The sequence below is a fragment of the Siphateles boraxobius genome, unplaced genomic scaffold, assembly GCF_051911475.1.
Source record: "Siphateles boraxobius isolate OS27281-9 unplaced genomic scaffold, OSU_SipBor_1 57, whole genome shotgun sequence".
Classification (NCBI taxonomy): Eukaryota; Metazoa; Chordata; class Actinopteri; order Cypriniformes; family Leuciscidae; genus Siphateles; species Siphateles boraxobius.
Window position 1 is genome coordinate 1,058,435 of NW_027509183.1, and position 24,194 is coordinate 1,082,628.

At 38.9% G+C, this 24,194-nt stretch overlaps 1 protein-coding gene across 2 annotated transcripts; it reads right to left on the reverse strand.

The window, feature by feature from the left end:
* Positions 1 to 1,674: 1,674 nt before the first annotated feature.
* Positions 1,675 to 9,972, reverse strand: LOC143715248 (uncharacterized). 2 transcript variants are annotated; one of them, XM_077206907.1, is made up of 10 exons: positions 9,756 to 9,972; positions 8,853 to 9,221; positions 8,447 to 8,578; positions 8,200 to 8,250; positions 6,385 to 6,513; positions 6,139 to 6,189; positions 3,809 to 3,931; positions 3,486 to 3,587; positions 3,294 to 3,382; positions 1,675 to 2,027 (listed from the first exon to the last, which is right to left on the reverse strand). In XM_077206907.1, the coding sequence occupies exons 1-10, from the start codon at positions 9,814 to 9,816 to the stop codon at positions 1,917 to 1,919; spliced, it is 1,218 nt and encodes a 405-aa protein (XP_077063022.1). In that variant the 5' UTR covers positions 9,817 to 9,972; the 3' UTR covers positions 1,675 to 1,916. The 2 variants fall into 2 exon arrangements, with proteins under 2 accessions (XP_077063022.1, XP_077063023.1); XM_077206908.1 differs by having other exon boundaries at positions 8,447 to 8,580; positions 8,987 to 9,221; positions 9,756 to 9,947.
* Positions 9,973 to 24,194: the final 14,222 nt, after the last annotated feature.

The following is a 24,194-nucleotide window of genomic DNA, read 5'->3' on the forward strand; positions in this document are numbered from 1 at the left end:
TCATGTGGGCAGAGTATGCCCAAAATTCCCTTAGACAAACCTCCACCAACCTGACTCCGTTCCAATGCATTCTGGGTTACCAACCTCCACTGTTCCCGTGGTCCGGGGAACCCTCAGAAGTCCCAGCAGTTAACGCCTGGTTCCGGGACAGTGAGAGAATATGGAACCAAGCTCACCATCACCTCCAACAAGCCATAAACCGCCACAGTCACTTTGCAGACGCTCACCGAAGCAACACCCCCGAATACCAACCTGGACAATTGGTTTGGCTCTCAACAAAAGATATCCGGTTGAGACTACCCTGTCGCAAGTTAAGTCCAAGATACATCGGTCCGTTTCCCATAACAAGACAAATCAATCCAGTTACCTACCAGCTCCGTCTGCCAAGTCACTACCGCATCCACCCCTCATTCCATGTTTCCCTCCTGAAGCCCCATCACTCACCTGTTCCAGTCCCCTCTACAGATCTAACACAAGATGAAAATCCTCCGGTACTCCCCATTGAAACAGAATCCATCTTCGCTGTAAGAGAGATCCTGGACTCCCGACGTCGGGGTGGTCTACTCGAGTATCTGGTTGACTGGGAAAATTATGGACCGGAAGAGAGGTGTTGGATACCTCGTAAGGACATCCTTGATCCCATGCTACTCACTGCCTTCCACGAACAACACCCTGACAAACCTGCTCCTCGACCTCGAGGGAGACCCCCACGACGTCGGGGTCCTAGGTCCGCTGGCGCGGACGCTGGAGGAGGGGGTAGTGTCAGGAATCAATCAGATTCATTCCCATCCACCACTCAAATGTCACTCTCCCCGGAATATTAACCAGTCACACCTGTTCACAATCAGTCACCTCGTTACCCAGCCCTATAAAACACTCACGCACACCCCAGTCATTGTCAAGCCTCCAACAGGAGAAGACCGTTACCCACGATTTCCCGAAGTTTCCAAGTCTGCCAACGAAGATTCATCACGTAACTATACTCACCCCTGAATATACTCACCTTTGTCTCCCTGTCTTGCTGTCTCCAGTATTCCAGTCTGGTTCCCTGTTTCCCGAGTCCTGCCATTTGAATCCAAGTGCTCCACGTGTCCACCGAGATCTCCCTGTTCCTCCCTGGATCTGAAACAGAAAAGTATTCGTATAACTGGACATTGTCTACCCACGTCCCAACTCTCTGAAGAAGGGTCTGCTCACCTGGGATCCTCTGCACGACGTGATCGTCAACGCACCTGCACATGAACTTTGTCTCTGCACATATATCACTGTAAATAAACTCACGTTTGCTTTCACTTACCTCCGCCTCTGTGCCTGTATCCTGACACTTATCAAGAAGTACTATCTATTTAATTGGTATGAGTATGTAATGAATAAGAACTAGTATCTATAAATAAATACTAGTATGTAATAATAGGTACTTCTATCTAAAAAATAAGTACTAGTACATATTGACTAACTATAGTATATAAAAATGTAGACTAGTCACAACTGGCATACATACTTTTCAAAAATGAATAGTTGATATATGAGAAAAATCCCCACTGACCGTCAATGGCAAAAATGTGAAATGTGTTATTATAGTAACAATAGAATAGTTGCAGGGCGGTGAAAGATATCCATGCAACATCTACAGAACAAAGCAGCAGGAACACAGACAACTGGATGAGCAGGAAATTTACCAGAATTACATTTTATTTCAGAACAATGGTAAAACGGCAGGATTACCGTCTATGCAAATGAAGGAGGAACATTTAAATAATTAGAATTACGTTTCCTTACAATTTGTTTCCATAGTTTGATTGACACAAATGCTTTTGTGTTTAAGATTACAAATATTTTTTAATGTATAAGTGTTAGAAAATGCAATGTTTTTGATGGTATTTATTCATGTCTGTTCCTCTTGGCTGATCTCTGACTCAATCACATGGTGTTGATGATGATGATGATACCGGCTCAATTCTCGTGACCTCAAAAGAGTAGATGTCAGTATTATACGCTCTTAAGTAACTCTCCAGCAAAGCGGCAACCTGAGAAACAAGATGAAAGGTGCAGAAAAAGAAGAAGAGCACAATAAAGCTGTGTCCCAATTTACATTCTCTGTGTGTTTTGAAAATATGTACTTTTATGGTTCAGGACGACAACAAAAATCAATAGAGGATTTCTGTTCAGGCACAAAATGGAAACCCTATAAAAGTTGTTTCAGCCAATAGAATCACTTTGCGGCCTAAAAGAACGTGATGTCACACCTGTTCACTATCAACTCGATTGTAGAGCGACTGTGAGGATGCAACTGCAGTTTATTTTAAAAAGTTTGATTAATTTAGCTTGATGATAATGCTTTTATTTTATTTAAATACGGGCATAAATACTGGCGCTCTGCTGAAAACGCCTAGCTGTGGGCGCTAGAGAGCGTTTTGGCAGCGCTGCGTTTTTTCAGTTGAGACGATTCGTTGCTATGATACAGAATATCTGCAGCACAGTTTACTTGTAACTGATTTCGTAGATAATTTGTTTCATACTAAAAATTTATTTTTCATCCATTTTGTTCAGTTAGCTCCGCTGGTAGATTCTCCGCCAGAAATAATGTTGTGACAGTTGGTCGGTGTGGTTTTTGTCGCGCCCCTCCTAAGCTGTGATTGGACGGCTGTGTAAAAAGTGACAGTGATGAGCGCAGCGTTTTACCCAAAGTTGAAAATGTTTCAAATCTCGGCGACCAGTAAAAAATGCCGAACGCTCAGCGCCTCGTTACACTCATGGCGTTTAAAAAACGTGGCACTCCCACTGAAAACAATTGGAATTATATGCCAGCTGCGTGAAAAAACGCTTTGGTGGACACACGGCCTTAGGCCTTAGCGTTCGGGCGTTTTTTACTGGTCGCCGAGAGTTGAAAAATGTTCAAATTTGGGTAAAACGCAGCGCTCATCACTGACACTTTTTACACAGCCGTCCAATCACAGTGGAGGGGGGGCGGGAAAAAAACCACACGACCAACTGTCACAACATTCTTTCTGTACAACGACGTCAACCAGCAGAGCTAACCGAACAAAATGGATGAAAAATAAATTTTTAGTATGAAACAAATTATCTACGAAATCAGTTACAAGTAAACTGTGCTGCGGATATTCTGTATCATAGCAACGAATCGTCTCAACTGAAAAAAGGCTGTACTGCCAAAACGCTCTCAAGCGCCCAGTGCAGCAGAGCGTCTAGCGTTTTCAGTCGGCTAAAAACGCTTTGATGGACACACGGCCTTAGAGTGTAGTGTAAGAATGTGAACTGGATGCTCCTCTCACCTCTCGCAGTGCAGCCTGACGCTCTTCTTCAGTGGAAGACTCCTCTGCCAAAACCTCCACCTCCAGATTAGTGAGTAATGTGAGAACATCTGCAAAACACCAAAACACTTAGTAGTGATTTCAGGTTTCACTGCCTCTGTTGCAACAGTGATTGTAAAACATGATCTACATGTTCATACACAAACTAATTACCTTTGGGTGAAGCTGTAGTGGAGCATGGATGGTTTATAGTGGAGTTGAATGGAGGCCTTATAGTGGAGTTGAATGGAGGAGCTGCAGTTGTGGTATCGAAAACTATAGAGAAAGTAACAAATGTCATGAATGTTGTTGTATCTGAGAGGATTCAGAAATCATCTTGCAATTAATACAATATCGATTATAGTGACACTGACAACATTGATCAAAACAGAATCATCTCAATCTCTCAACATACTTCAGCTCATAGAGCTTCTGATTGAAATTAGCCCATTAAACAACGTGTAAACATCTCTATATCTGTGTATGTGAGTTCTTACTGCATGTGTTGTTGAAGTCGGGGCAGCAGTCATTGAAATATTTACAGGCCTCGTCACAAAAACAGCCTCTGAAACAGTTCAAGTCTATGCCACTGCAGCACAGAGTCGGCTGAGAACACGTTCCTATAGAAGTGCACATGACATGTTAGATGCTGAATCCATCCTCAATGCAGTTAGTAACATAACTCCAACGTATTACAAACACCAGATGCTTTTACTAACATTATCAATACTTAAAGTATTTATAAGTCATGTTTAAACATGTTTATGTCTGATCCCCAAAAACTGGTTGTTGAATATGGTGGAAAAACAACATCAAGATGTTCCATCACTGAAAATATGACTGCAAATGCAGATTCTGCTTAGCCTGGTTAAAACCAGAACATTCTCAGTTGTAACTGAGTTATGGTCTGGCATAGCGTCATAGACAAATCATTTCCAGAGGGCGTCACCAACGGACGTCGCGGATAGACCTAAACCCAATCAGAGCGATGAAGGAGATGACGTATGCAGAGCGGCGGAGAAGCATCTCCGAGTGTTGTTCTTTGCTCGGGTTTTAACTAAAAGGAAACGTTCAAATCGCTTAAAACAGACGCGATAGCTGATTCGAACGAGTGATGTTCGACGGCGGCATCCATCTTTGTAATGTAGGCTACAAAATCTGCTCCAAAATCCCAGCGCTGTCGTCATCGTGTAAAGCCCGCCCCAACGTTTCTGATTGGTGCCTCGATTTCGGCGGATTGGAAATGGGCTTGAATGAGCTCTTTGCCAGACTAAAGGCGGGCGTACACGGTGCGAATTCTGACGGTCGGAAGATCGTATGTCCACGCACACTTTACGAGTGAGTTTATCCTAAAATCGTACGGAGGGAGTGATATACGACACGATTTTACGACCTGCAGAATTCCAAAGAAATCGCACGAAGTTCCGCGCCAAAAATTCTCTCATAACTGCATATAAAATATTGATACAAGCCGTGATTATTTTGCTACATATATAGGCTCGTTTTCAGCACCGGGAAACGGACGTCCGGTCACCCTTGTGTGTGTGTGTGTGTGTGTGTGTGTGTGTGTGTGAGTTAAAAAACTTAGTTACGGTAGGCTACACATTCAAAAATAAAATTGCAAGCTCTCTGAATGATTAATTAGCCGTTTAAACCACCTCATCATGTGAGTGTTTGCAATTCATTTTGCTGCGAGAAGCTAGCGCAGTGTACGGGGCTTGAGTGAACTTGAGCGCGTTGTGAGTGAGGGCGCTGGTGCCAGATCCCGTGTTGCCAGATCCACATAATGGAAAGGTGACATTAGTATTCTGGACTTGTGTTTTGGATTAATGTCACCGTTTAGGAAGTTATTAAAGTGGTTCGTGATATATTAATCTTATTTCCAAAACACAAGCTTTGAACTTATTTCGGATTTTTATAATTTCTTTGTTTTTGTTTGTTTTTGTTTGTTTTTCGTAGCAATATCTGGCAACATTGTTCTGTCGGCATTAATAAAAAAAAGATTAGGCTGTAGACAAACTGTAATTGCTGTTAGGAAGATACAAACGCAATGATCATCGTGACGTGTAAGAATCTGTAAAAAATTTATAACACTATCAAAAACAATAGCATACAGATCTGTATGTTACAGAATGAAATATGCCAAACTGGCCAGCAGGAACACGGCAGATGCTGTTTAGTTAACCTTTCACAAAGTCATCATAAAAACATTAATTGAAGCAGTGTTTCTAGTAGTCCACACCATTTTCGTCTTTCTTCTGTGGATTTCCAGAGCTCCTGATTGGTCAAATTCAGATAGATCGACAAATCGGCCCATTCAACCGCACACACCGCACGAATGCAAGCCGACAGCTCCCGTACTTTTTCGACATGCTTGAAAATTATCGTGAGGTCGAGAGGTGCTCGGATCGGCTCGTATCTTCCTCACACACGATACGAGCCGCGACATGCGAGCATAACCGATTTACACGCGATTTCTCCCGAGTGAAAAAAATCATCTTCGAGCTCGTAAAACAGCAAAAAATCGCACCGTGTACGCCCGCCATAACTTTCAGAGCAAATCTAAATTTGCCGGAAGTTGTCTGGGTTTTCCCAGGCTAGATTCTGCTGAAAGTCTCATAAACTACAAGAGTTTAAAGTAGTCACATACAATAAATAGAGGATCTAACTTGTTTGCTTCATAAAATAATTATAATGATCAGTTACAAAGAGGTCATCGCAACATTTGACTTCCAATGCAGATTTTAATATTTAGAGAATTTAAAATTATTATACAGAATCACACGATAAATAATATTTTTAGGAAACAAAGAAGTATAAAATATACCTGTCACTGTCAAAGTGTTGTTTGGTTCAGTGACGTTGGAGCTGTTATTGACTATAAAAGGGGAAAGAGATGAAGATTTAGTGAGATTTCTTAGTATATGTGCAGTATTTTATGTTTTGTACATTGATCAAAGTACATTAATCATGTTGTACAGAGTAGAACACAATCTGATTACTGTGAACAGTGCAAGTGGCTGTTGATTAATTTCAGATGAATCAGATTTTCAGTATAAATGTTTCTGAATACCTGTAAAGCAGGTGGGTTTGAAATCAGGGCAGCAGTCGTTTAATCTCAGACAAGCAACGTCACAAAAACAACCTCTGAAACAGTCGAAGTCTATGCCACTGCAGCACAGAGTCGGCTGAGAACACGTTCCTATAGAAGTGCACATGACATGTTAGATGCTGAATCCATCCTCAATGCAGTTAGTAACATGACTCCAACGTATTACAAACACCAGATGCTTTTACTAACATTATCAATGCTTAAAGTATTTTATAAGTCATGTTTAAACATGTTTATGTTTGATCCCCAAAAACTGGTTGTTGAATATGGTGGAAAAACAACATTAAGATGTTCCATCACTGAAAATATGTCTCATAATCTACAAGAATTTAAAGTAGTCACATACAATGTTCCCTCTAATTTTTTTTCTTGCTGAGCAAAACTTTTTTCTATTGGGCGAACATATTTCGCCACCTGAGCAAAAATATTCTTTATACCTGACCTGTACAGCATACGTAGAAACACAATGGTTTCAACATTCAGTTGGAACTTTTAACTTGAATGTGGCATTTCTATTTTATTTGACCCTTGATGTAACTTATTGGTATTAAATCATATTTTTGAAAAACAAGCAGTTAATTAAGAAGTCACTAAATGAAGCACATTTTAGGTTACCTGATATTTTTTTCACAGTGCTGTTAACTGTACAGTCTTTACCAAGAAATCCTAAAAATAATTTACAAAATCTTCTGCAGGACAGTTCAATTCTTTACAATAATAGAATATAGAAAGAAAAGTAAGCTGTTACACTGAGATGTTTTGGGAAAAACATAAAGTGTTTTTGTACAGTCAATTAATTGTGTACAGGAAGCATTAAACCATCAAAGTTAAATGATTGTTTATTTCTTATGAATTTCCAATATTTTCGTTAGCAGGGGGTTTCAAAGTTTTTAATGGCAATGAGCCCGTGAGATTCTTTATTTAGGCTTATAATATAATAAAATATAGGCCTAATATAATATAATATTAAAAAAACGAATTGAAGTATTTGAAGTGATATAATATATCAGTTTAAATGCTTCAATTTGTTTACATATTATATTATTATAATATATAACAAAGTGAAGCATTTAAATAGATCGAATAGCTAAATATGTTCAAGAAAAGTGAATATGTGAACTCTTTTATAGTAATCTAACCATACCTGAACCCCCCCCCCCCCCCCCCCCGTCCCAAACTAATGATAGCCTATTTTGAATTTGCACGCGGGTGGGTGTGTAATTGTTACCGTTCTGTGTCCTTCAACAGTTATTTCTACCACTTTAATCAAACCACTCTTCTTTAAAACATTATGATGTGATTTTATTTCACATGTCTGCGTTTCTCGTTGCCTCTCGTATTGAGCTATTTGGTCCGCACGAAAGACTCACTGCCAATCACACGTGCTCACATCATTCTCTTTCTATGAAACCTGTAAACTGAATTCACCAGTTTTCACTCTATAGCGGTTGACCAGAGCACTGAAATTATTTCTCACTTAAACTACAATCAAATGGATTTCCCCACACATTTCGCTTCAGTCCTCTGCGTGGCATTTTAATCTTTTCTGCGCGGCCGCGGCTTCAGAAGTGCGCGGCTTAGAGGGAACATTGGTCACATACAGTAAATAAAGGATCTAAATTGTTTGCTTCTATCAAATAATTATAATGATCAGTTACAAAGAGGTCATCGCAACATTTGACATCCAATGCAGATTTTAATATTTAGAGAATTTAGAATTATACAGAATCACATGATAAATAATGTTTATAGGAAATAAAGAAGTATAAAATATACCTGTCAGTGTCAAAGTGTTGTTTGGTTCAGTGACGTTGGAGCTGTTATTGACTATAAAGGGGGAAAGAGATGAAGATTTAGTGAGATTTCTTAGTATATGTGCAGTATTTTTTGGTTTTGTACATTGATCAAAATACATTAATCATGTTGAACAGAGTAGAACACAATCTGATTACTGTGAACAGTGCAAGTGGCTGTTGATTAATTTCAGATGAATCAGATTTTCAGTATAAATGATTCCGATTACCTGTAAAGCAGGTGGGTTTGAAATCAGGGCAGCAGTCGCCAAATCTCAGACAAGCAACGTCACAAAAACAGTTCAAGCGGCGACAGGAGCGATTCCGTCCAGAGCAGCACAGATCTGGATTCGCACAACTACCTGTCACACAAACATCACTATAGTGAAACAAATGAATTGTAATGAACCATAACTGGCACTTTGAAGGAACACACACACACACACACACACACACACACACACACTTCTGTTTCATGTAAATGCTTATCTTTTGAAATTTTTATTCATCAAAGAATCCTGATTTTTTTTTTTATCACCGTTTTCACAATTTTTTCACTATTCTTTGGCTGCAACAGTGATAGTAAAATTTGGCCCACACATTCCTAGTAAACACACAAACACACAGATGAGCTACCTTCGGGTAGAGCTGCGGTGGAGTTGATTGCAGGGTTTGCAGTGGAGTTGATTACATGGTAGATTGGAGGGATGGCGGTGGAGTTGATTACATGGTAGATTGGACGGTTTGTGGTGGAGTTGATTACATGGTAGATTGGACGGTTTGTGGTGGAGTTGATTGGACGGTTTGTGGTGGAGTTGATTGCAGGGTTGATTGGAGTGTTTGCAGTGGAGTTGATTGGACGGTTTGTGGTGGAGTTGATTGGACGGTTTGTGGTGGAGTTGATTGCAGGGTTTGCGGTGGAGTTGATTGGAGGGTTTGCGGTGGAGTTGATTGGACGGTTTGCGGTGGAGTTGATTGCAGGGTTTGCAGTTGTGGTATTCAAAGCTATAGAGAAAGTGACATGTCATGAATGTTGTTGTGTCTGAGAAGATTCAGAATTAATCTTTCAATAAATACAATATCAATTAAAGTGGCACTGACTGCAGTGTCATCGCAATCTCTCAACACACTTGTTGGATTGTTAGCAAACTTGCTGAACGAAAACTGAACATCTCTCACTAATGAACAGATCAGTATGGAGCCACAGAGCTCTGCCTAAAGTAAGATGCAGTTGCACCTCTTAAGAAGACAAGGTCATATTTCTGTGCATGTATATGGATGTTTTACAATAATATAATTAAATTGCACACTTTATATTATTTCTAAAGGTACAGGAATGTGATATACAGTATAACAGATTAGAATAGTTTGAGAAGTTTAAAGTTAGCATTGTAAAATAACGTTTAAATAGTGGCATCAGAGCTGTGAAATAAAATAAATGTTTAATTTCAACAATCAGATAATCTGAAGCATTTAGAGATGAAAACTATATAGAAACAAAAACTGACATAGAAACAGTGCAGCTGATGTGAATGTTACCTGTGGTTAAGCAGCTCATTGTGGCCAGCAGACAGCCGATGAGAATCACAGCGGGAGCCATCAGGATCAGTGTGTGTCAGGTCTCTGTCAGTGATGTTACGATGTGCTCCGAATTGTTTCCTCTTCACTCCTTATGTGTCTGTCCAGACTCCTGTCAAAACACACGTACTTCAGAGACGGATTAACCCAAGTCAGAGATTTCCATCAGGTAGTGTACAGAGATCCTGAAATACTAGATTGCTTTATGATGCATTTAAAATACCTGATTAAGGGAGTTGCAAAAAGATTTCTCGGCTGTGATGATGTTCAGGAATTTCTTTCCTGTTCTTCCTATTGCACTGACAGTGTTACACCCACACAAGACCATCCAAATTTTTATTTTTTTCTTAATAGTGAAGCTTTAGTGACACTTTGATACTTTGTTGCACTTGTATTGAAGTTAGATCGTAATAGTTTCTAACACTAAACCCAGAAAGACCACAACAAAACTTGTGTATGTTACATTTCACATTTCTTAGTGTGTGTTCATCATAGTAAAACAAAGACTGACAATTATCCAATTCATTTTAATAAATTATTTAATTTAAAAAAATACATGATGCCGCAGCCGTTTACATGTTTAATGGCAGAGCAAAATCCTCAGTGTTAAACGATCACTGCTCAGTTTTCATATGGTCCCAATCTATAGAGTAAAAGTAACACTGACATAAGGTTAGTGAGATAAAGTAGATTCACTCTACAAGTGATGATTGGGCATTAGTGATGAGCACCTGCTGTTAACAAGCAGAATCACTGAAGATAAGAGGAACAACAAGAACAGGAAAAAAGAGAAGAGATGAGCAGAAACAAAACAACTACAACTGACTCACAGCCTTAGATTAAATTAACTGCAAATAAAGTCAATGATCTCACCAGAGGAAGATTAAACAATTAAAAAAACATCATCACCTTGTTCACTTATTATAAACCCCTTTGGCTTTATTTCTTTCATACCGTAAAATTAGTTGAAGTCTCCATTATGCTGATCAGTGTTCCCTTTAGTTGGGCACATGGCTCTTGACTTTGGTTTTGATGAATTGATGAAATTGCATGCTATAACGATTGTCTACAATATATCATGCTTCTGACAGTAATGACCAGGCCCGGGTTGGGTAATCAGGAGAATTCCTGGTGGGCCGCTTCACTTTTGGGCCGGTCAAGGATTTTTAAATAAACATTTGTCACGTTAGTCTATCTTCTCTTAAATTAGGCTACACACATTCCGCATTCTGACATCGCAGCGCGCAGCCTCTGCAAGGGTTGTACCATGTGACGGAGTTCTCCCCTCCCCTCCCAAATAGAGTTGGTTGGGTCTTTTCCTAAACATTTTCTCAGGTAGGCTACTGATAGCTGGGCCGACCCTACTGTAACGGTACGCGTCAGGGAGGATGGATGGGAGGAAGAGGCCAGGAGAGGCTGAAAAAGCCAGGTTGAAGAAAAGAAAGGCATTGGAGGAGGATGTGGCCAAATGTGCCAAGCTTACAGATTTATTTTCAAGAGGACAAACACAAGTGGCAACAGGTAAATAGAGATAGGCCTAGTAATGATTAGCATTAACAACGTTGCAACGTAATTATTCGACTAATACCGTTGTAGCATTGTCAACCTGTTCACAAGCAAAATATTAAATTTTATTAAAATATTAGCCTTTTTGTATCACCCAATATATGGCGATTCATAGACTTTACAAATATTGATAAAACTCAAGCTTGATCTGTGTATGTGTCACGGACACATAATCGTCAGCACCAGACCTCCACACTCCGCCCACTCGTTCCGCATCCCCTGAATACTGATCACCTGCACCTGTCTTCATCACCTGCCTGCAATCTGCACTCACTTCACCCTCACCATACTGTAAATACACCACCAGGGGCACGTTCAAGTTCAAATCGGTGCGCAACATTTTGCTACGGTTTCTGGGTTGAACGTCATGTTTCCTGGAAACGGTGTGCAACGGGGTTTGAGATACGTTTTCTCCTGTTTGGTGGGTGTGTCAGAACTGCAGTCCAATCAGCAGCAGCATGTATATTAACCACGCGGTATTAAAGTGAACTCGCACAATGGGTTCAAGGAAAGTAATTTACAAATGTGTTCGATGCAGCTGGGTAGCCTATACGCAACAACTGAGGATATTAGAAGACATGTTTGTCGTAAGTTTTATTGTAAAAATATAGGATATCAACATAATGATGTAGTTGTTTATATTTATAGCTTCATTGCAAGTGTATGACATTTGGTATAGAAATAAACAATGGTAATTAAGTGCTTTTCCTAAAAATGGGAAAGAAAATACAGGGTATTAAAACATTATGAACTACAAATAAAGTCAGTATGTGAGGCTAAATAGATGTGTTTTAGTAAGATGTGTGCCCCGAAAATTCTTCACAAAGAACACAAAGAATGGCCTTCTCAGCAACCATAGTTGCAACTCTCAGGTCATCAGAACAGTGTGTTCAACGCATCACCGTTTCTGTTTAAAAAACGTTGTGCAACGTTTTGTCGGGGCTGAACGCAGCCCAGTTCCCTCAGTTCAACGTCTGGTCTCGTCGAAATGCCATCGACTTCCTGACTCTCTACATTAAAGACGATCACCAATTCTTCAATCATCCTTACCTGCTTCGATACTTACCTGCTGTCCTGAGACTCTCGACCATCTACCCGGTCCATCTGTCTGCATACCAGTCTGCCATCTTCTGCCTCGATCCTCACCATCCTGCCTGTAACAGATAAGAGACCCGGTCATATTCCATTCATCCAGTTCACATCTAATATTCCTTCATCACTTCAACTTACCTGCCGTGACTGTTCCTAAGTGCCAATAAATAAATATCCTGTTGAACTTTCCCTGTTTGTGTCCTTCTGATCTGTGTCAGTATGCAGTAAAATGACCTCTTAATTATTTTTTTGTAGCTTCTGAGCAGGCCATGAAAATGAGTTAGGCTGAAAATGAGGAGGCCATGACTACAGGGACAGGTAGAGAGGATACCAGAGTAAACAATATGAATTAAAGTTATTTAGTGTAAGAAAGAGCAGTATATGACAGTATATGATAAACCAAAATGTATTGTTTGTTTAGAAGTGGGTGCAGTAAAGGAGTAAATTACCACAATATGATTCCCATGCAGAAAATTATAATGACCATGACAATAACGGCCCGCATGAGGTCTCATTCCAACAAATCTGACCTACTGCCTAATCTGAGTCTGACACCCCTGGTTTATGCCCTTCTGGGGCCGGTTTCACAAAGATAGACTTCGACTATGGCTTAGATATAGTAGATAGTCAGACTTCAGATAGACATCTAAATCAGACCATTGCACAAAGCTCTTAAGACTCAGACTATCTTAAAGGGATAGTTCAACCAAAAATGAAAATTCTGTCAGTAATTTCTCTCCCTCATGTTGTTCAACCCCGTAAGACCTTCGTTCATCTTCAGAACACGAATTAAGATATTTTTGATTAAATCTGAGAGCTGGATCACTCCTCCATAGGCTTCTTAGGGATTGAAACTTGTTCCCTGAAAAGTTATTCAAGACATCGTTAAAATAGTCCAAGTGACTACAGCGGCTCAATCTTAAGTTTATCAAGCGACGAGAATACTTTTTGTGCGCGAAAACAAACAAAAATAGCAACTTTATTTCAACTATACATTTCCTTCTCTGTGGGCTCGAGTCAGTTAGCGTAGTGTGATTGCGTAAAGCTACGTCACACGTAGGCTCACTATTGGCCGACGCTGGTCATGTGGGTGATGCGTGTGACGTACAACACAGAAGCGCTGCGCTGTTACACTAGTGAACTCACTCGAGGCCCACAGAGAAGGAAATGTATAGTTGAAATAAAGTCGTTATTTTCGTTTGTTTTCGCGCACAAAAAGTATTCTCGTCGTTTGATAAACTTAAGATTGAGCCACTGTAGTCACTTGGACTATTTTAACGATGTCTTTAATAACTTTTCGGGGAACAAGTTTCAATCCCTTAGAAGCCTATGGAGGAGTGATCCAGATCTCAGATTTAATCACAAATATCTTAATTTGTGTTCCAAAGATGAACGAAGGTCTTACGGGGTTGAACAACATGAGGGTGAGTAAATACTGACAGACTTTTCATTTTTGGGTGAACTATCCCTTTAAGTAGGACTACACTGCAATGCATTCCGGGTAAAATAAGACACTTTTCAAAACAAAAAACATGGCGGATCAAGTAAGTGCATTCATTATTATTTAACCTTTACATTATTAGTTGAACCATGGTATTAATAAAAACTACACAATAGTAAGAGCTGAACTGTTGCTTTTATTAACCCAATTTCCACCACCATGGAAAAAGTGGGCCGGTATTAGGGCCTGAAACTCCCAGTCTGAAAAGTGGCATTACCGGCCCTGGTAATGACTAATTTTATGAACACTTTTGGGAATCATTTTATCTGATCTGTGTGATCAGGGTAAGACTGGAGAAACTGGAAGAACTGGAAGAGAGCGAAACTCTCTGAGAAAAAGTAAATTAACTTTTGAATTTCTCTCTTGTGAAACTGACGCCATCATTCACGCACGTCTCACCTAAGCAATCCTAATCTACACCTTTTTCACTTGACCCCCCATTCCCTCTTTCTATCATGCTGAGATCACCTGAAATTCACCAAAAAATCTGTATGGGTTAATGTGAATAATGATCATACAGTATTACACATGTTTGGTATCATTTGAAATGTCTCAGTGCGACTGGTACAAAGGCCTCATTCTCAAAGAAGTAAACCAAAAGGTAATAAGGTATTTAAGAGTTTAGAGATAATTCGCACACAGAGGAGTGTGTGTGTGTCTTCCAGGCAAATGGTCTCCTGCTCTCAAAGGTGTAAACTCTGAATGCAAATTCTCATTGTTAGCGAATGTTTCCATGTGAAAAGAAGGTCTGTCTATATAATGAAATGCACCAGGAGGTTCGGGGCGATTCTGTAACCCAGATTAGCCTGTGATGTGAAGTGTAAGCAAAACACTTCGCATCATGTATTTTATAATGTCAAGGTATTGCATCTTCTCTCTTTATTCCAGAGAATTTGATGTTTTGTATCTATTATTTTTGAACTTATTATGCAATTAGCGTGATAAATTTACCTGACATAATAGATTGTAAACATTTGACTTTATTCTAATCGACTTTGACATTATTTTCATTAGAGTTAAAAGGAATAGTCAAACATTCGCTCACATTTAATGATGTACAGATGTCATTAAAACCTTTTTCATTTATGCAGTCAGATGAAATAACAGGAAAATGTATTTCATTTAATCAAATTAACACAGAGACCTTCACCCGTTCTATCGGAAAACCTCCATCGGGCAGATTGAGCCGGGCTTACATCAGTTTAGCTAAACTGGGATTAACTGAGAATTTTTACTTTATTCCAAACTTTAGATGACATTGGTTAATAATATAATTACAACTAAAACATTTTTTTTTTAAATCAGCAAAAGTTATAATTATATATTACAATAAATGATGTTCTATGGTCGGGCCAGTGGTTCAAGTTTTTACTTGCCCTGCCAACATTTACAATGGCCACAAAACAACGTACTAAATAAATAAAATAGGCCTAGTTATTTTTTGTTGTTGTTTTTGTAACCTTAATAAATAAGTTAATAACACCAAAAACTACAAGCCTAACTCATACTTTAAATATTGTTAAAGACAGTCAGTAATAATAATTAAAAAAGGATCAAATTACGAGCAATAGCACAAAAAAATACAGCAGAACAAACATGTACAAATGAAATGAACCGGTTCTTTTCAGGTTTTTCAAGCATGTCTAAACTACATTTTCTGGTACAGAAATAGTAATCAAATGTAAAGTAGCCTATCGCTACATACATTCCTGCACAGAGTATCAGAAAACGAGGAAGCAGATACATTAGCAAAACAAGTTATGGCAAAGGGAAAAAAGGATCCCATTTTAGCACATTATTCACATTCTTTCAACTTACTGTAAATTCAAAATAACTCCCAATTTCATGCATAACACCTTTAAGCTCATATTATCTGATATTTGGTGTCTTTGTCGACCTCTTGTGGAAAAAATATATATAACATGATATTTCACGACCCTTGCCACTATGGCCTTATACAGTATATACAGTATATTTATTATAGCTCTAAATGGAGTAGCCTATGCATTCAGAGGGCTGTTTCAGAAAACCGGGGATTAAACTCGAACACCTGACTTGAACGAACCTAACAAATAAATTGGGGCTAAAGCGGTTTCATAAAAGGTAATTGAAGTTCAAGCAATCCCACTAATTTAATCCAGGTTTATCTAGACTGGATAATTGTGTGTGCACGCGCTTCTTTAGCAGTCCTAGAGGTCGATCATGGATCAAATTGATCCACCATCAAACGGCATATATTTTGTGCTGTTTCATGCATGTGAGACATGGTATTTTCCTCCGAGCATTACATTACAAACTTACATTTCACAGGTATATTCTCCATCTGTAAATGTTAAAAAGTCGTGCAAATATTTCCATTTTGCTGCTAAACGCCACACTGAACGAGCGGTGCATGCGTGCCAAATATAAGAGCGCAATAATTCTTACTAAAATATATTTTTTTCTTGGAAAATTAATATGCGATATTTTATAACACCAGAAATATCTTCTAACTATAATAATTTATCTTTAGGATTGTTGGAAAAGTTGAGGTAAACTTACAGCTCATTACTAAACTCATAGCCTTTATACCTTAAAAAGAAAAACATTGAATAGAAGTAATTCAGGGAAGACATTAAGAAACCCAATATAATAAAGATACGAAATATTGGTAGGATCTATGCTACGTAATAAAGATGCTTATTTAGAATGCTGTTCTAATTATGTGTTTTTTATGTGTTGGTGGGTACTATCACAAAAGGAAAAAAGTAGAAGGAAAAATAAGGAATAATTATTGGAGGAAAATATTATGTCTTTAAAGGAACTGTCCATTTGTATAATTGTGTAAAATGTGTTTGAATTGAAAGAAATAATAATGTAGGCCTACATAAAATATATATGTGCTAAAATATTTGTTATTGGACATAAGATGTGCCTTATTTAGAATTTAAAACCTATATAGGTCTAAGTGTATTTTTATGATAGCACAAACTGTAAAGGGAATATTGTAAAGGGGTGAATCAAATGTAGACTAATATACTGTAGGTCAATTATTAAGCTCAGATTCATCTTACTAGTTAAAATTTTGTCTGTGCTTTTGTAATTATTTATTTTTAATTTTGTGATTTTAACTTCTGCTTTAAAAAGCCTTTTTTAAAGAGTGTAATGTTCTAATGTTCTTCTAATAACCATAAAAATGTACTACAGCTGCCGTTAACAAAACCAGAGAGAAATGTATTCATAAATCTGTAAAACAATGTTTAATCTTGGGCACAAAACATTCATCCAGTAAGAAAAGAAAATATATAAATAGGGCAAAAAAAAAAAAGTGTAAGTGGCGTTGTATTTGTAGTCGTAGTCAGTGCTGGTGGGGCTGAAGCAGTCGATTCTGTTCCCTTCCAGAATCTTGTTCCCTTTACCCAATCATACTACAAGTCATGCGTAATTGCCGAGTAACCATACGTACCATCAGAACTGAATACGAGCAAGTAGCACAACTGGATGTACGGGAAGCAAAAAGGTTAAAAAAGTATTGTATTTTTTTCGAAACTTGAAAGTGAGTTTTTTTCTTCTTATTTCTTCTTATTAGACAATCTTATTTCTTTTCAAATTTGAAATGTATTACCGATTTCAATATAATGTTTATTAAGGCCATGGTTAGTACAGATTAGCCTCTAGCGCAGGACTATTGGAACCACAAACACTTCACAGTGCTTTTAATGTCACATTTTATTAAAAAAATAATGCTTGTTTTGAAAGACAGATTTTTGAGTAGGTTTAACCAAAGTAAAAATTAAGGGAAAAATAAACAAACTCCTAAAACAATGGCTTCATATTTTAGTTATTTATTGCAAGAAACACATTTATATTCATCTTCCGTGGATTGATTGCCCACACAGTTTACGTGGAACCATCACCCACAGTCATCACAGGCAATACAAAATAAATAGGAGTCGGCTAACATTTAAAAAAAGAGGTTTAAAGCAATGGTCAATTCATTAGGCTATTCACACTCAGCGCCTCGTTACGCTCATGGCGTTTAAAAAACGCGGCGCTCCCATTGAAAACAATTGGAATTATATGCCAGCTGCGAGAAAAAATGCTTTGGTGGACACACGGCCTTACTTTGTGTTTGCTACACCAACCAAAAATGCTCAGCCATAGTTACCCAAAGAACATCTGCCAGTTACCCAACAATATATGCAGAGTCATTAAAAGTTTCTGCCTCTCCACTAAAGTGGCACAGGTATTTATTTATTTTTTATTTCATTACATTTTATTTTATTACAGAGAAGATAAAAGGTGTCACCTGAAAATGTGTTTCCCTTGTGACAATAATACGAGGAACTCTTTTCTCATGTGTATTTTGGTGAAATTGAACATATTGTTAATACATTTTGTATACTGTTTACCAAGTTGTATATCATAAACCTGTCATCTCTGACGTTTTGCAATCTTTATAAATAATTATAAGACAATAATGAGGCATTGAGTTTGGACGTCAACACGGACAGATAAGGCAATTTGTATGGACAAAATTCAACTGAATATATTCAGACATAATATAACACCTAGGAACAGGTGCAAGATTAATTCAATCAATTCACAGAAATATTACTGGAGTGTGAGAACCATGTTATTATGATGCAGTGTAGCAAGACATTTAAATTTTGCGCCAATACTTTTGAGTAGGAGGTCTCTGCGGAACAAAAGTGGGTGTTTCTAAATTTGTGGGTGTTTTCACACTGGTGGGTGTTTATTAATCATGCAATGAAAATTATGCCCTTCTCCCGACCCCACCCCTAAGACCTACCCAGACTGTGACGTGGGCAAATCAGGTAACGCGGTTGAAAACGCCCCTCTGTTTATGGCCTCGCCCCCTGATCTGGTAACTCCTATTACCGTCTGCAGAGACCTCTATTTGGACTTTTGGCCTTTTTCGCTTTCCGTACATCTGAGCTTTGTTGTAACTGCTACGCATGTGTTGTCAGGGGGAACAGGAATTCCGGTAGGGAACAGAATCGACTGCTTCACCGGTGGTGTTGTAGGTGTTGTGACAGGTAAAAAGGGAAATTGATGTGGTTGTTGCAGTATCCATTCTCAGTACAGCTGCAGTATCAGTTTTATCTGTCTATGTGGAGTGGTAGCTACTTTGAGCTGTAGAATGAAAAAAAAAAGTTGAATTTCAACAATCAGATAAATAGTTACGATATAGTCACTGTGTCAGATTGCGCGATTTTGACTCCTAAAATCTTGTCATGTCGTGGACAAGAAACATGTCAGACTACACGTTGCTTCCTGACCAGTCATCGCGTGCCGTCTTTAACGACGCGCGTGATGTCATCGAGAAGGCGAAACTAGTAGCGAGTGACTTCCGGAAACGAACGTTAAACGAACGTAAACAAACAATGGATGAAGCGGTGATTGTTGCATTGGCTGTCCTGTGTTCAGAAAAACGTAAAAAAAGAAAGAAAACCTGAAAATGGACGTTCCTGGATTGCTCGAAGAGGACAGTATGGGCTGTCAATCCTCCAAAGAGAACTTGAGGTAAAATATTGTTTTCTTATATGTTTTTACTTTTAGCCAGTAGTAGAAGTAAAAAATCTGTCACTCATACACACACACGCACTCACTCATACACATACATAACTAATCACACACACACACACACTCAAACTCACTCACTCTGGTTCATTCACACATGCATGGCCTACATACGCACACACACACACACACACACACACACACAGACTCGCTCACGCACGCACTCACTCACTCATACACACGCACGCACTCACTCACTCATACACATACATACATACATAATCACACAAACAATTTGCTCTATAGCGAAGGAAAATGTAATGAATGATTAGCTAGCTTAATGCTAATTTCAGTACTCACTGTGTTGCTGAAGTGTTTCCGCTATCGTTCACCAGCATTTTTCTTTTTGTATTCTGTCATGGTACTCCCTCGATGATACATCATATAGGCAGGAGTACTGTTGCCACAGCTCCACGAACCTTTCCTCCATGTCATAACTCCGCCTAGTAGCACCATCGTATCTCTTTCGTTTCGCCATTTTTGAAAGTTGTGTACGGAAAAGCTTCTGTGCTCCTATTGGTCAACCTCATACATGTGACGGAACCCGTCGTGGACGACCGTTAAAAAAATTTAACATGCTAGTCTTTTTGTTGTGATGTCGTGAAGCATCGCAGACGCGACGTAGGTTGTCGCCCACTATGACACACTATACGAGATGATATGATCGAATCTTGCGTCCCGACGCCCGTTGTCGTTTATGAATCCCAACGTCAAACGGATCGGGCCAGAATCGGGCTAAAATCGTGTAATCTGAACCAGGCATTAGTTTGAATAAAGGAGCAGACACTGATCTACTTGCTCTACGTTTATTTAAAATGAACAGCAAGAGGACTAGAAGTGAATGTGCTTTCCATTAAATTAATCACACACAGTAAACAAATCCTTAACAAAAAAAAAACTTTACAATGAACGTGCTTTGTTTTACATAAATCACACACAGTAAACAAAACCTTAACAAAAAAAAACTTTGCAATGAACTGCAATTTAGACACGCAAACTGGGTGCCGGTGCGGTGAGACGTACATGCTCGGGCAGATTCGGCTTGAAGTCGTTCATCCTCGGATGCGGCGCCGCACGCGCTGTTACAAAAAAAAGCTGTGCACACAGCAATGCGAAATGGGGTCTTGCCGGTCTTGCGCACCTAACGCGTAATTTTTGCCGCGCTCGTGCGGACCATAGACAGTAAAAGAAACGGACGCGTCGAGTATAAACAAGGCTTTACTCCATGTCAGCACACGCTCTGATCGGTAAAGGGGCAGAGATTTCTCCCGAATCATCTCCAGCAGTAGCAGAAGCATCACCACTAACTCCGCCTCCGTTTCCCTCATAAGCTGATATTAGTATTCAAACATTCTCTATGATAAAAAATGTTTGTAAAAAATATTTTAATAACACGGTTTGGGTGGTTATAAAGTTCTAATGACGGTGTTCAACTATAACCGTCGGTCTCACGGTTATATAATAACCGTCACACCCTACAGTTCATCCAACGAACTCTTTTGATTATTCATTTATTCTAAAAATAGGGTATCTTTCATGGCCACAGAAAAATAATTATTTCTTAGTATGTACAGCGCTTAGAGCATGTAACAGGATCAAGATCGTAAAATAAACTTTGTTGCAAGCAGAGGATCAGAACCAAATACATATTGTGCAAGTTTTATTAACAAAATCACATAACTAACGTACAAACAATTACACATACAGGGGTAGATGGTAAATGACAGAATGAAACCGGAAATGAAATGAAGCTACGGAAAAGATTCATTGAACATGAAAAAAACCATCAGTTTATCATTTTCAAAGCCCCTCATTAAATGTATACTTGAATGGCCTTTGGAGTGGACACAATTCAGGTTGTCCTTGATTCTGTTGTGGTTGAGCGAATCCTCTCTCTCCTGAATGAGCACATGGCTGGTTTGGTCAAGGCCTGGGGCCCTGGGGCCTGGTGGGGCCCCGCAGGACAGCACAGCAACTTGAACGTACCGAGATAGCCAAAGAGTAGGAAGGGCTTGTGTAGATGCAATTTAAAGTCTAATTAAGGTCCCACCTCTCAGGGTTGGCTCGACCAATAAGAAAGGTGGAATTTGCAAGCGGGAGAATTTAATTTATGGATCTTTGTTTCAAGTGTGCTCATTTGCATGTGCAGCTGGATTGGTTGCTGATGAAGAAACTATGAAAGATTCTTGTAATACTAATATGTTGCGCAGCTATCAACATATCATATAGGCCTACACAATCATTTCAATCTTCAAATTACCAGTTTATAAAGACCAAATATGGTATAGATTGGTTCTATCATAAAATACACAGTATCAAAAATAAGAAATAATAGAATTAAAAGACACTGCACAAGACAGTAAATAATTCACTCAATTTTCTGGGGTGCATGTTAATTTATAGATCAGTTCGTCTACGATTAATGCTGCAAAGTATGTTTTAAAGTCTGTTTCTGTCTTCTCTTTCTTGAACACGGGACCACATTTTTAACAGCAATAAAACCAACTTATCTGATCGTAGTCATGGTAACCAAGGACCCTTCTTGCCCTTGTTGGGGGGATGGGACCACAGATCCCAGAGTGAGTTTTAAATATTATTTGTTAACTATAACAAATAATTGTGTCTGATTTTTCCAGTCGTTACAACAGATTGTTCTTGTTTAACGGTGAGGTGTAATTATTCCATCTGTTTCTGAATTCCTGATGGTGCTTCTCAAAATCTCTGAAAGTGCTTAAAATGAATATAATCAGATGTAGATCTAATTCTGTAATGAAAACTATACAAATGTGACACACATACAGTGCAGCTGATGTGAATGTTACCTGTGGTTAAGCAGCTCATTGTGGCCAGCAGACAGCCGGTGAGAATCACAGCGGGAGCCATCAGGATCAGTGTGTGTCAGGTCTCTGTCAGTGATTTTCTGACCCGAATCTTCTCCTTTTTGTGCTCTGGATTGTTTTGAGTCCAGCCCTCTTCCGACAAGCACAGATGTCAGAGACAGATAAATCCAATTCATCTTTCTTTAATCGGGTAGTGTACAGAGATCCTGAAAAACTGGATTCTTTTATGACGCTATTAAAATACCCTGATGAAGGTCATTGCAAAAAGATTACCAGGCTGTGAGTGACAGGGTTCAGGCCTTTCTGTCATGTTCTACTTATTTTACTAACACTATATCACCCAAATGAGACCATCCAAATTTAGATTTTCTTTTAATTGTGAAGATATACAATAAAGCGATGCCACTTTGGTACTTTGTACCACTTATATTGACGTTACATCATAATTGTTTTACAATTATGCTGGGTCACAGAGACGTTTGTTTTATGGTCAGTCTAGCTGTATTGATCCAAACAGATTCATTTTCACAGGAAAACTCAAGAGAAGCTGTTGCTCTGCAAGTTTTACTCATTAGTTTTGTTTCATTTTCAAAATGTTTTGGTTTACAAGAGTTTTTCCCTCATCATGTGTCATGTGAAACTTAATCTGCAGCCTTGCCATGCTGACCTCTCACCCCTCGCCACCTCGGGGGCAGCCGTGGCCTAATGGTTAGAGAGTCAGACTGGTAACCCGAAGGTTGCGGGTTTGATTCTCAATAATGGCAGGTATAGCTGAGCAAGGGCGCCACAGCAAAAATGGCTGCCACTGCTCCGGGTGTGTGTGTTCACTTCTCACTTCTCCTGCACTAACTTGAATGGGTTAAATGCAGAGGACAAATTCTGTGTATGGGTTACCATTCTTGGCCTTCACATGTCACATTTTAACTTTAAAACCAGGACCCAGAATCATACATATTGAAAATATTTTAATATAACTACTAAAAGCATGACGGAAACAGAAATGTGATATGTTGTAGGTGTTTTTTTTGTTTTTTTTTAAATCAAATTATTTTTACTGAAGCTGTGCAACCTGGGCTAATTCATGGTCCATTGTTATGTGGGAATGTTAGATGCGTTCACACTGCCATCAGCAGATTGAGATCAGGAGCTGATGATGATCACCAGGGTTTGTAGACGTTCACAGGTGTCGTGCTGCACAGACACAGACCGTCTTTTGTGATGTTCAGTCTCATTTCACCAACCTCTGTTCCTCTGAAAGGCTTGATAACACTTCTTCTTTCTGACAGCGCTCCGTCTGTGGTCAGATGCATCTAAACATCAGACGAGAGAGAGAACAAAGTGCTTTAGTAAACGTAGAGCCGGTCGAAGGGCTTTCTGTTATTAACAGGGATAATCAGCTAGCTGCTAAATCATCCACCTGCTATGCAAATACTCAAACTCACACACACACTGTCAGCACGCTACTCACTGTCCTCATATACAAAGTTCTAGGTTATTTGCATCCAAACCTCACAGAGAAGAGCTTCTGAAGAACTGAACACCTCATGCATCATGGTGAAGTACAATTATTTATATTTATTTAAATATTTGCATGTTAAACATTTAGGAATCTAGACAAAGAAAAATAACCATAAAGAGAGGAATCTCCCACAAAACATAAAATCTCAATTTCCATTGTTTGCATCAAACATGAACAATGCTTGTATGTTTAAGATTAAAACAAACAAAAAAATCAAATGGTTGTGTTAGGAAATACAATGTTTTATTTGAACCATCAACAAAAATAATCTCATATTAAAATAGTAAAAGTCCAGCAGC